Raw genomic sequence first — 13280 nt, 5'->3', positions numbered from 1 at the left:
GGAAGACAGAGAGGGAGAGAGAAAGATAGACACCTGCAGACCTGCTTCACCGCCTGTGAAGGGACTCCCCTGCAGGTGGGGACCCAGGGGCTCGAACCGGGACCCTTACACCGGTCCCTGCGCTTTGCGCCACATGCGCTTAACCCGCTGCGCCACCGCCTGACCCCCAAAGCTCCACACTCTTAAAGAAAAAACTTCAAACTGAAATAGGAGGATTTAGACATTACTAAGGGAGGGGATATAGGCAAGTATATAAACATAGTGATTTAATGACTATATTCAGCCACAAAGATGAAGTATTCTAAGAAAAGGAGCCGGACTACCACCACTGTGCCACCCTCCTGCTTAGCTAAGTTCCTTTCGTATTCTTTGATGAGCAATGAAAAGTGTCAGCAGGGACTGCATTCAAGTGGGGTTTTTCTATAAGACGGGCAGTTGAAGGGGGTGGTTACCAGGCTTGAAGACCCATGTTCAAGTCCCCACTCCCCACCAGCAGTGGAAGGGGGGAAGCTTCACAGGTGGTGAAGTAGATCTGTGGGTGTCTCTCTTTCTCTCTTCCCTTACATATCCCCCTCCCCCTCTCAATTTCTATCTATCCTATCAAAAAAAAAAAAAAAGAAGAAGAAGAAAAGAAAAAAAAAGGAAGGAAGGAAGGAAGGAAGGAAGGAAGGAAAAAGGCCGCTAGGAATGATGGATTCATCGTGCAGGCACCAAGCCCCAGTGATAACCCCGGTGGCAATAAAATAATTTTAAATTTAAATAAAAAGTGTAATTGGCTCATTTTTTTTCATTAAATTTTAAAAGCCAGGAAGACAGCACCAGTGCTGATATGCCAGACCTGCATGCCTGAGGCCCCAGAGGTCCCAGATTCAATGCCGGATACCACCATATGCCAGACATGAGTAGTGCTCTGGGGTCACCCTCCCTCCCCTCCCTCTTTCATTATGAAAGTAAACATATAAATCTTTAAAATAAATGAATACATTTTAGGTCTAGAGCACAGACTTGTATGGCTGAGGTCGTAGGTGACAAGATCGAGCCCTGGTATTACCATATGACACGTCTGGGTCAGTCTCTCCTCAACAGCTGATAAAATAGATAAATTGGGAGTCGGGCGGTAGCACAGCAAGTTAAGCGCACATGGTGCAAAGCACAAGGACCAACATAAGGATCCTGGTTCCGGCTCCCCACCTGCAGGGGAGTCGCTTCACAGGCGGTGAAGCAGGTCTGCAGGTGTCTGTCTTTCTCTCCCTCTCTCTCTCTTCCCCCCGTCTCTCCATTTCTCTCTGTCCTATCCAACAACGACATCAATAACAACAACAACTACAACAATAAAACAACAAAGGCAACAAAAAGAAATAAATAAATTTAAAAAATTTTTAAAAATAGATAAAACACAAGGGCAACAAAATGGGAAAAAAATGGCTCCCAGGAGCAATATATTCGTAGTGCCGGCACTGAGCCCAGCAATAACCCTGGAAGCAAAAAAAAAAAAAAAAAAGATAAATCTTTTTTAAGACTAAAAAATATTTCTTTGCATCAGGACACTTACAGAAAATCAGAAATATTCCTAATGAATATCATAAAAAATGTGCAGGGGGGGCAGGCAGTGGCACACCTGGTTAAGCACGCACATTACAATGTGCAAGGTCCCAGATTCAAGCTTCATGAGTGGTGAAGAACAGGTATCTGTCTCTCTCTCTCTCTATCTATCTCCCTCCCCCTCTCAATTTCTCTGTCTCTATCCAATAACTAATAAATAAATAAATAAATAAGTAAATATAAATGTTTAAGGGGGTCGGGCAGTAGGATACCGGGTTAGGCACACATGATACGAAGCCCAAGGACCAGCGTAAGGATCCCAGTCTGAAGCCCCGGCCCCCCACTTGCAGGGGGGTTGCTTCACAAACAGTGAAGCAGGTCTGCAGGTGTCTGTCTTTTTCTTAAGATTTTATTTATTTATTAATGAGAAAGGAGAGAGAGAGAACCAGACATCACTCTGGTACATGTGCTGCTGGGGATTGACCTCAGGACCTCATGCTTGAGAGACCAGTGCCCTAGCCACTACACCACCTCCCAGACCACTGCAGGTGTCTATCTTTCCTCCTCTCTATCTTCCCCTCCTCTCCCAATTTCTCTCTGTCCTATCCAACAACAACAGCAGGAACAACAATGGGAAAAAGATGGCCTCCAGGAGCAGTAGACTGGTAGTGCAGGCACCGAGCCCCAACGATAACCCTAGCGGCAAAAAAAAAAAAAAAGAATAAACAAACAAACAAACAAATAAATGTTTCAAAAGAAATAATGTGCCACTGTGATTTAACTATTTCAAAGAACTGTCACAAAGCTACCTATAGGCAGGTGTATCGAGATAAAGACGTGGAAGAAAGCGTCATAATGAAATGTATTCGAGACAGTAAAAGAGACTGGGGAGAGAAGGTAGCAAACTACAGTGAAATCCTCAGTTCCAGAAGTGAACTCACGGCAGTGAAGATGGTGGGTGGCTAAATGGCAGCAAGGAGAAAGAGAAAAATGGAAAGGGGGTAATGCCATAGCTAATTCTACTCACAGAGAAGAAAGTTACGAGGCCTCAGCGGTTGGTCTGAACTGTAGTCCATTTGTTATGATGACAGAAATTCCTGCCAAGGAATGAGCCAACTGGAAACTTTTCCCCCAGCTCTGACAACTAAGGTTCTATTAACATGACCAAACAGAACACTCTGTCAGATAAAAAGTCCTGACTTCAGTGGTCTGGACTTTCCCTTCTGTCTCACCTTGTAAAGGATACGTGCTTCTCTACTAGGCGAATGTCAGCAAAGTCTACATGAAATTACGTACAGAGCTGCACGCACCACAGTTCTAGAAGGTAAGTTCTAAGACAGAGATCATGGCTCTTTTCTTGCCAGACGTGTCTGATGAGTAAAGAAACACGATGGGGTCCAGGCAGTGGCAGACCTGGTTAAGTGCACACATTACGGTGCGTCAGGACCTGGGTTCAAGCTTCTGGTCCCCGCCTGCAGGGAGAAAGCTTCACAAGTGGTGAAGCAGGGCTGCAAATATCTCTCTTTCCCTCTATATCTCCACCACCCCTCTGAATTTCTCTGTCTTTATCTAATAAGTAAATAAATATATATATACATATATTAAAAAGGGGGTTAGTCCCCAGATTTAAAAAAAAGGAAGAAAGACAAAAAAGGAAAAGAAACAAGATGAAAAGAGCGTGAACTACATGGGGTTGACTTTTTTTTTAATATTTGTTTATTCCCTTTTGTTGCCTTTGTCATTTTATTGTTGTACTTATTATTGATGTCGTTGTTGTTGGATAGGACAGAGAGAAATCAAGAGAGGAGTGGAAGACAGACAGGGGGAGAGGAAGATAGACACCTGCAGACCTGCTTCACTGCTTGTGGGGAACATGGGGCTTGAACCATTTGGTTGACTTTTAGGATTCAAGTACTTTAAAAATATTATCAGGTTCAGGTTCAATCCCTCCATAAGACAGAGCTGAATAGTATTCCGGTAAAACTCAGACAGACAGACAGACAGACAGACAGATAGATAGATAGACAAATTTTCTATCTATGCTGATAACTGATAGGATCAGAAAATGTGTGCAAATCCCTGAAGCTTAAAAATGCGCAGTGGGCAAGATAGCTCACCTGGATAAAAAAAAAAAAATTTTTTTAAAAAGCATGTATTTGCTTTGGCATGGGCAAGACCCAGGCTTAAGTCTAGCACCCGCCACACTGAAAGTTTCTGTACTGTGGTGTCTTTCTCTGTCTCTCTTGCTTTCTTTCTATATTTATTTATTTATTTATTTATAATTAAATAATCAAATTAAGGATAGTGACAGAGAAATACAGAGGGAAAGAGACAGACAGACATCTGCAACCCTGCTTCATTACTCGTGAAGCTTTCCCCCCTGCAGGTGAGGACCAGGGGCTTCATCCTGGGTCCTTGTGCACTGTAATGTGTGCACTTAACCAGGTGAGCTGCCATCTGGTCACTGTTTCTGTCTCTCTGAGAAAGTCAGCCTCGAGCATTGAGGTCCCAGTGATAACCAAAAAAGAGAATTCAGTTTCAGCTCCCAAGAGTGTAAGATCAGGAAGAGTGGGGGGGGGGGGGGGGAAACAGCATAATGGTTATGCAAACAGATTCTCATGCCTGAGGCTCCTAAATCCCAGGTTCAATCCCCCGCACCACCATAAGCCAGAGCTGAGCAGTGCTCTGGTGTTTCTCTCTCTGTGTGTCTCTCTCTTCATCTGTCTAAAAAAAATAATAAAATAAAAATTTAAAAAAAAAAAGATCAGGAAGAGTTAGGATCTGCTACTTCTTTCACAGAAGAAAGAAAAAAGAAAGAGAAAAGGAATATGCATTAAAATTACTTTTTCAAGCAGCAAAAGTGTTATTAAAAGTGTAGAAATGATAAGAGGATCACTTGCTCATGGTACTATGTGTTTAACTGGGCTCGCCACTGCCCAGCCCCCCACCACGGTTCTATGTACCTAAATAACCCGTGTCATAATAAACCGCACATCTCAGGAGCTGGATGGTGGCACACCTGGTTGAGCTCACATGTCACAATGTGTAAAGACCCAGGTTCGAGCCCCCGGTGGAACCTTGAGGCCCGCCCCCCCAACCGCAGCTGCAGGGGGAAAGCTTTGCGAGTGGTAGTGTTGCAGATTGCAGGTGTTGTCTCTCTGTCTCTATCTCTACCTTTCCTCTCGACTTCTGGCTTTCTCTATCCAACATATAAATATATATATGTATATATGTGTATATATATATATATATATATATATATATATATATATATATATACACACACACATCAGGAAAAATTGTTTATAAAAATAATTTAAAAATAAACCTCATGTCTGATACATCCCCAACAGAAATGCTACAGAAGTCTTTTACTTTTTTTAAACATTTTTTTAAATATTTATTTACTCCCTTTTGTTGCCCCTGTTATTTTATTGTTGTAGTTACTGTTGTTGTTGTTGATGTCGTTGTTGTTGGATAGGACAGAGAGAAATGGAGAGAGGAGGGGAAGACAGAGGGGGAGAGAAAGAGAGACACCTGCAGACCTGCTTCACCGTCTGTGAAGAGACTCCCCTGCAGATGGGGAGCCCGGGACTCGAATCCGGATCCTTAGGCGGGTCCTTGCGCTTTGCGCCACCTGCACTTAACCCACTACGCTACCGCCTGACTCTCAGTCTTTTACTTTTTAATCACTATAATTTCCATGACTCATTTAATGAAATGAAGATACCTATGACAGCAATAACAACAACAATAACAATAATAACACCGACAACGATAAACAACAGGGGCAACAAAAGGGAAAAAATAGCCTCCAGGAGCAGTGGATTCATAGTGCAGATACAGAGCCCCAGCAATAACCCTAGAGGCAAAAAAAAAAAAAAGTAAAGTTACCTTCATAACTTCCCGTAAAAGAATGTTGGACTGGAGTCGGTGTATTGCACCAAAGTAAAAGAATGGGGTGGTGGGTGAGGGGCCCTACATAGACCAGGACGGCAGAGAACCTAGTAGGGGTTGTATTGTTGTGTGGAAAATTTGAGAAATGTTATGTATGTACGAACTACTGTATTTACTGCCGACTGTAAAACATTAATCCCCCAATAAAGAAATTAAAAACATAATAATAAAGAAGAATGTATCTGAGGCCAGGAAGGAGGCTCAATGGCAGAGCACAGGATTTGGATGCATGATGCTTCCAGTCAGTTCCTCAGCTCGACGTTTGCTACAGAACTTTGCTCTGGCCTGCTCCCTTTTCTGTCTTTCTCTCAAAATAAATGAACACATCTTTAAAAATGTATAACATCCTGGATCAAACTATAAAACATACATGCAAAAAAACCAAAAGACAAACAAACAAAAACTAGACTCTACTGCTGGTGGTCTTACACTGAACTGTCACTCCTACAAGTTCATATGGTGTAGCCCTAACCCATAATGGAAGTGTATCGGAAAAGAGGTAAAAAGGATTAGAAGGGAGTCGGGCTGTAGCGCGGCGGGTTAAGCGCAGGTGGCGCAAAGCACAAGGACCGGCGTAAGGATCCCGGTTCGAACCCCGGCTCCCCACCTGCAGGGGAGTCGCTTCACAGGCGGTGAAGCAGGTCTGCAGGTGTCTGTCTTTCTCTCCTCCTCTCTGTCTTCCCCTCCTCTCTCCATTTCTCTCTGTCCTATCCAACAACGACAACAACAATAATAACTACAACAATAAAACAACAAGGGCAACAAAAGGGAATAAATAAATAAAATAAATATTTAAAAAATTCACTTAAAAAATAAATAAAAATAAAAAAAATTTTTAAAAAAGGATTAGAAGAGGTCAGAACAGGGCCTCATAATAGGAACTGGTGCCCATATAAGCCTCAAGAGAGCGTGTCCTCCTTCTCTCTTCCCGTAGAATTCTGGCCACAGCAAGAGGAGAGACAGATATGGGCCAGAAAGTGAAGCCCCACTAAGAAGGGATCTGGTAGACACGCTACCCTCCCAGTCTCCAAACTATGAGAAATTGATTTCTATTGTGTGACGTAACTCAAAAATGAGAATGAGAAATACTAGATAGTTTCACTCCGATGTAGACTATAAAAAACTGTGGTCTGGGAAGTGAAGCAGTAGATAAAGTGTTGGTCTCTCAGAAATAAGGTCCTGGGTTCAATCCCTGGCAGCGCATGTACCAGAGTGATAGCTGGTTCTCCACACCCCCATCCCTCTCATTAATAAATTACTAAAATATTTTTTTTAAAAACTGTAAGGGCAGGGGCAAATAACATAATGGTTATACAAACAGACTCTGATACCTGAGGCTCTGAAGTCTCAGGTTCAATCCCCTGCACCAACATAAGCCAGAGCTACGCAGTGCTCTAGTGGAAAAAAAAAAAAAAAAAAAAAACTGTAACAAATGATCAACAGAAAATAAAAATAACCTTTAGGCTCAGACAACAAAATGGTGTTTATCAGACAGGAAGAGGTTAAAGGATGGGAGAGACTGGGGGGCAGGAGGGTCATGACTGGGGGGCAGGGGAGGTTCCCTGGATGTTAACAAAGGATTATTAGAACTTGGTACAGTATCATATACTTTGAAGAAGCTTGGTACAGTATCATATACTTTGAAGAAGTTTCAATTTGTCCCCTTCAAACTTTAAAAATATTACAAACCAATATTTTTTTCTTAAATACTTATTTATTCCATTTTGTTGTCCTTGTTTTATTGTTGTAGTTATTATTGATTGCTATTGTTGTTGTTGGATAGGACAGAGAGAAATGGAGAGAGGAGGGGAAGACAGAGAGGGGGAGAGAAAGATAAGACACCTGCAGACCTGCTTCACCACCTGTGAAGCGACTCCCCTGCAGGTGGGGGAGCCGGGGGCTCGAACCGGGACCCTTACGCCGGTCCTCGCACTTTGCGCCACCTGCACTTAACCCGATGTGCTACCACCCGACTCCCCCAATATATTTTTTAATATTTTAGTTATTTATTGATGAGAAGGACAGGAGGAGAGAGACTGAACCAGAAATCACTCTGGTACACGTGCTGCCGTCAAACTTGGTACCTTATTTATGTTTGGAAGTCCAGCACTTTAATCCACTGTGCCACCCCCCGGACCACAGTAAACCAATATTATTAGCTTAATGAAAATAAACCTGTTATCTAGGCCACCCAACTTAGGAAATGTCTACCCTATCAACTAGCAGCTGCTAGCTGGCCTAAGCTAACCATCACATTCCAAGATACACAAGAAGGATCTTATTGTCAGTGATTACTTTGAGATGACTTAAGTAGAGCCTTGTGAAGTGAAGTCTGGTGACTGCTAAGTCACAACTGCCCAGTTTCTTATTCTTACCCTCTCTTCAACATCACACAGCATCACACAGCAGGATACTATTGCCTCATTTTCCTTCCTCTCGATTTTAAGCTGGTTATCAAGAGTGAACGCAAGAATACTTCTAAGATAATGTACTCCATCATTTCTCACAGCCCTTAGGGATAATCAACACAGTAAAAAGCTATTTTTAATTAGACTGGTTCTCAAACTTGACTCTGTAAGAATCACAGGGCAGTCCCTTTGAAGTATTGACGCCCACAAGTAATATACTCTGTATCTCTCTGGGCAAAAGAACTTTTATTTAATTTCAAATTTAAAATGCTTTTTTTTCCCCACCGGGATTATTTTATTCATTTTCCCTTTATTGGGGAGAGAGTAATGGTTTACAGTTGACCGTAAAATGCAGTGGTTTGTAAAATGGGTAACATTTCTGTTTTCCACATAACACTCTAAACCCCCACCTAGGTCCTCCTCTGTCATCATGTTCCAGGACCTGAACACTACCTCCTGCCCCAGAGGTCTTTACTTTGCTGCAATACAGTAACATACTTTTAACAGACATCTAATACAACTAAAGAGTTGTTGAGGCCACGTGGCGGCACACCCCGTTAAGTCCAAGGACTCAAGTTTGAGCCTTGGCTCCCCACCTGCAAGGAGGACGCTTCACAAGCAGTGAAACAAGTCTAAAGGCATCTTTCTCTCTTCCCCTCTGTTTTTTTAGTTTGTTTATTTATTTATTTATTATTGAATAGACAGAGAGGTTGAGGGGGAGGGGAGATAGAAAGGTAGAGAGTCAAAAAAAAAAGAAAGGGAGAGAGACAAAGAGACACCTGCAGCTCTACTTCACCTTTTTTTTTTAATTTGTTTATTGGGGAATTAATGGTTTACAGTCTACTTCACCACTTGTGAAGCTTTTGGGAACCAGGGGCTTGAACCTGGATCCTTGGGCACTATAGTGTGTGCGCTCAACCAGCTGCACCACCAGCTTGCCTCCTCTCTCTTTCCCCCTCCCCTCTCAATTTTTAACTGTCCTATCCAATAAAAATGAATAAATAAATAAGTTTTTGAAAATGTCCGCCAGAGCAGTGGATTCGTAGTGCTGGCACCAATCCCCAGCAATAAGCCTGGAGGCAAAAAAAAAAAAAGAGAGCAAGAGAGAGAGAATGGTCTAGGGGGCTGAGTGGTGGTGTAACCAGTTAAGTGTGCAAGGACCTTGGTTTGAGGCCCCCGTTCCCACCTACAGAGGGGAAACTTCACAAGAGGTGAGGCAGTGCTGCATGTGTCTCTGCCTTCTCCCACACCATGGCAGGCAGACTTTTTTTTTCTTTTTTATTGTATTGGTCAGAGAAACTGAGAGGGATGGGGCAGGGAGAGAGAGAGGAAGAGAGAAACAGACACCTGCAAACCTGCTTCACCGCTTGTGAAACTTCCCCTGCAGGTAGAAAGTGGGAGCTCGAACCCAGATCCTCTAGGTCCCTGTGCTCCCTACTATGTGCACTTAAAAGGGTCCTCCACCGCCTGGTCCCCACTATACATGTTTTTTTAATCTTTAGTTATTTATTGGCTAGAGACAGTGAGAAATTCAGAGGGAAGGGAGTGATAGAGGAGAGACAGACACACCTGCAGCCCTGCTTCACCACTCACAAAGCTTTCCCCCTGCAGGTGCGGACCAGGGGCTTGAACACAGGTCCTTGCACATTATAACATGTGTGCTCAGTCAGGTGTGCCACTATCTGGCACGCCCCCCTCCTTTTTAAATTTTTTTTATATTTATTTATTTATTTAATTTCCCTTTCATTGGCCTTGTTTTTTATTGTTGTTGTAGTTATTATTGTTGTTATTACTGTTGTCATTGTTGGATAGGACAGAGAGAAATGGAGAGAGGAGGGGAAGACAGAGAGGGGGAGAGAAAGACAGACACCTGCAGACCTGCTTCACCGCCTGTGAAGCGACTCCCCTGCAGGTGGGGAGTCGGGGGGCTCAAACCGAGATCCTTTTGCTGGTCCTTGCGCTTGCGCCACCTGCGCTTAACCCGCTGCGCTACCGCCCGACTCCCTTTTTCTTTTTTTTACTTGAGCACAGCTCAGCTCTGGCTTATGGTAGTGTTGAAGACAGTTTGGGTGCTCTGTGGCCTCAGGCATTTAAATCTGTTGTGTAAAAACTGTGCTAGTATTCTGAGAGAGAGATTCATCTGTAAACTTCACCTCTGTAAACAAATCTTGAAAACGTAACTATCTCTGGGGCCCGGTGATGGTGCACCCGGTTAAGCGCACACATTACAATGCACAAGGACCTGGGTTCGGTCCCCACCTGCAGGGGGAAAGCTTTGCAAGTGGTGAAGCAGGGTTGCAGGTGTTTGTCTGTCTCTCTCCCTCTCTATAACCCCCTTCCCTCTTGATTTCTGGCTTTCTCCATCCAGTAAATAAAAATTATTTTTTTTAAAAAATGCAACTATCTTTTTTTCCCCTTTTTTCCCCCTTTTGTCGCCCTTGTTGTTTTATCGTTGATGTGGTTATCGTTATTATTACTGATGTCATTGTTGATGTACAGGACAGAGAGAAATGGAGAGAGGAGGGGATGACAGAGAGGGGGAGAGAAAGATACCTACAGACCTGTTTCACCACCTGTGAAGCAACCCCCCCAACCCCTGCAGGTGGAGAGCTGAGGGCTCGAACCAGGATCCTTACTCTGTCCTTGCACTTACTGACATGTGCACTTAACCCGCTGTGCTACAACTATCTCTCTAAGAAAGAATTAAGTTAGTCACAAATTGTTTTGTTTTTTGGTTATGCTGAGGCCTCATGCATGTGTGATTTTACCACTCCTGTGCAGACAATTTTCATTCTTTTATTTAAGAGAGAAAGAGGTGAAGACAAAAACAGAGAAGAGAGGAGAGAAACCACAGCACCAAAGCTTCCCCAGCTTACTGACACTCCACTGTGGTACTGGGGCTCAAATCCAGGCTACAAACATGGCAAGGCATGCACCCTACCAGATGAGCTATTTATCAACTACAGAAATAGTTTCAAAGAATTCTACTTCTGGAAATCTTGCTGTTAAGTATTAGTTACAACGGTGTTAAGTTAAATGCTTCCACAAAGGCATCAGGCAGTAGCACACCTGTTTAAGCACACACACTACAGTGCGCAAGGACCCAGGTTCAAGCCTGCAGGGGGAAAGCTTCAGGAATAGTGAGGCTCGGCTGCAGGTGTCTTTCTGTCTATCTCCCTGTCTCCCGCCCCAATTTCCCCTGCGTCTATCCAACAATAAATAAATTTTTAAAAGGTTTTGGAAAAAAAAAGGTTTTGGATATAAAATATTGAAAAATGCTTCCACATATGAAAATATCAAGACAGAGTAAAGCCTTATACCATTTTTTAACTTTCAAATAGACACACTTTACATAAAATATTAAATACAAGTATCCTCACTTTATTTTTTTAAGTTTGTGTTTTGCCAGATGCTTTTACAAAAGACCTATATTTAGTGTAGATCAACTTTATTAACCAAAAGAAAGCTAGAAAGGATTTTCACATTTACAGAAAGGAAAAATAATATTTGCTTTAAATCACTTATGCCTCAGAAAGGTTCAATAGCAAGGCTATATTTTCCATCCTGTAATACAAAATAGATATGAAATACTCGAAAACAACCCTAAGGTCAAAACAAACACTTGAAAAAGAAACACCTACTGAACCAACACAAAATGCAAAATGTCACTTCAAGTCTGTTGGAATATTAGACATACTAAATACAGCTCTAACCTGGGTTCTAAGCATCTTTTTGACACAAAAGGCCCATGTGACCTTGGGAAATAACCTCTCTGGGTCTTGGTTTATTGATTTGTAAGTAAGCTAGCTAAATAAAAATAACTGTGCTGCCAGCAAATTAATTCACTCTTAAGTATTTACATCCAAAAAACATTTGTTGCATGTGCTGGCAGGTACAAGCTTGATCAAATAGCATTAACTAAGATGTTAGTACAAACTTGATATTGTGAGTAACTTACTAAAAGCATCCTTATAGGTATAAGTGGCCTTTGTTTTGGGGAAAAAGTAAATCACTGAACATCTAAATTTTCAGAAATTGAGTTTTCTTTAAGTTTGATACTTAGGTTAGGTTTTATAAAAGGAAACTATGTGCCTATTCAGTCGTTCCCAACTGGTTGTCATTGAAGAAGAGGTGGGGAGGACCTTGAGTCGATACTAGAGAAATTACATCCCATAAATAACATTTCTTTCCTAAAATATTCAAGAATAGCCCTTCCTGAAATTACTTATCTTCCAGTGCTCAACTTTCTTCTGTTTGATATTCACTAGAGATTTTTCATATTCACTAGAGATTTTTTCCATGTTAACAAATACTACATACCACTTACTCTGCTTTCCAACGGTTTATATTGAGCCCAAGAGCTTTCCCCCCCCCACCGCCCCCAAATCCAAAAGGACTCAGCACATACATTTGGCGATTCCAGGCATTTTATCCCAAATGCACTGGCATTTTATTCCAACATAAATAAATAAATAAACTTTCCAGGACCTTTATTTACCGATTTGAGGGGCGCAGGTTGGGGAAACAACCACCTAACTTCACTCCCAAGTTTCCGATTCTCGGAAGAGAATCTTACTTTACAAACACCCACGACCTCAGAGCCTCCCAGGCCAGAAATGGCCCGGAGAGCACACGCCCATCCGCGCTGCCGGCAGGGGAAACAATGGGGGAAGCGCGAGCGACCAGCCGGGCAGGAGCCCCGGGCACCCCGACCCCAAAGCCCCGGCCCGCACGGCACCACGCGTGCGGGGTCCCTGACCCCGACCCAGGGGCCCCAGGGCCCGAACCCGGGGCGCGGCCCACCTGCGGCGGCGCGGGGAGAAGGTCGCACTTACCAAACAGGGTCAGGGCCATTGTCCCGGCGCTCGCCGGCCGCCAGTCCACGCGCTCCTCCCCGGAGCTCAGCGCATGGAGCCCCCGCGCTCAGCCCTCCGAGCAGGCTGCAGGGGCGTGGTGGGGACGCGGGCCAGCGGGCAGGCTGCAGGCCGGGGCACCGGGGGGCCGCTGCAAGAGCACAATAAAAATCCAAAGTTATTGGCGCCTTATTGTAAGGCGCACCGGCCCCGGGGAGACCCGCTAGCCCAGGGCGAGGCGGCACTTGTCGCTGCGATCCGCGCGCTGCAGCCAGCGCGCCGCGGTACCTGCGAGGCGGGAGGCTCGGCTGCGGCGCGCGGGCGGGCGGGGAGGCGGGGAGGCGGGGAGGCGGCGCCGGGGCGGCGGGGAGACGAGCAGCCACGCAGAGCCCCCGGCGGGGCGCGCTCACTCCGCATCCCGCCGCCTCGCGGACGCCATCTTGCTAGAGCGTCTCCCACCGGATCGCGGCTCCCAGCCACCCCCCCCCCCGCCAGCCGCCGAGCCCGGGGCGTTCCCATG

At 44.3% G+C, this 13280-nt stretch overlaps 1 protein-coding gene across 3 annotated transcripts in view; it reads right to left on the bottom strand.

The window, feature by feature from the left end:
• The window catches only part of CHN1 (chimerin 1), a 183287-nt gene extending 170390 nt beyond the window's left edge, over positions 1-12897 (bottom strand). For 2 of the 3 annotated variants that reach the window (XM_060177688.1, XM_060177690.1), the window contains exon 1: positions 12743-12897. In XM_060177688.1, the coding sequence (XP_060033671.1) occupies positions 12743-12761 (19 nt within the window). In that variant the 5' untranslated portion in view covers positions 12762-12897. The remainder of the gene's footprint in view (positions 1-12742) is intronic. The other variant, XM_016188858.2, reaches the window with a different exon arrangement.
• Positions 12898-13280: the final 383 nt, after the last annotated feature.

Source organism: Erinaceus europaeus, chromosome 18 (assembly GCF_950295315.1).
Source record: "Erinaceus europaeus chromosome 18, mEriEur2.1, whole genome shotgun sequence".
NCBI classification, from domain to species: Eukaryota; Metazoa; Chordata; class Mammalia; order Eulipotyphla; family Erinaceidae; genus Erinaceus; species Erinaceus europaeus.
The sequence above is the reverse complement of the archived record's forward strand: the minus strand, read 5'-3'. Positions and strand labels throughout refer to the sequence as shown.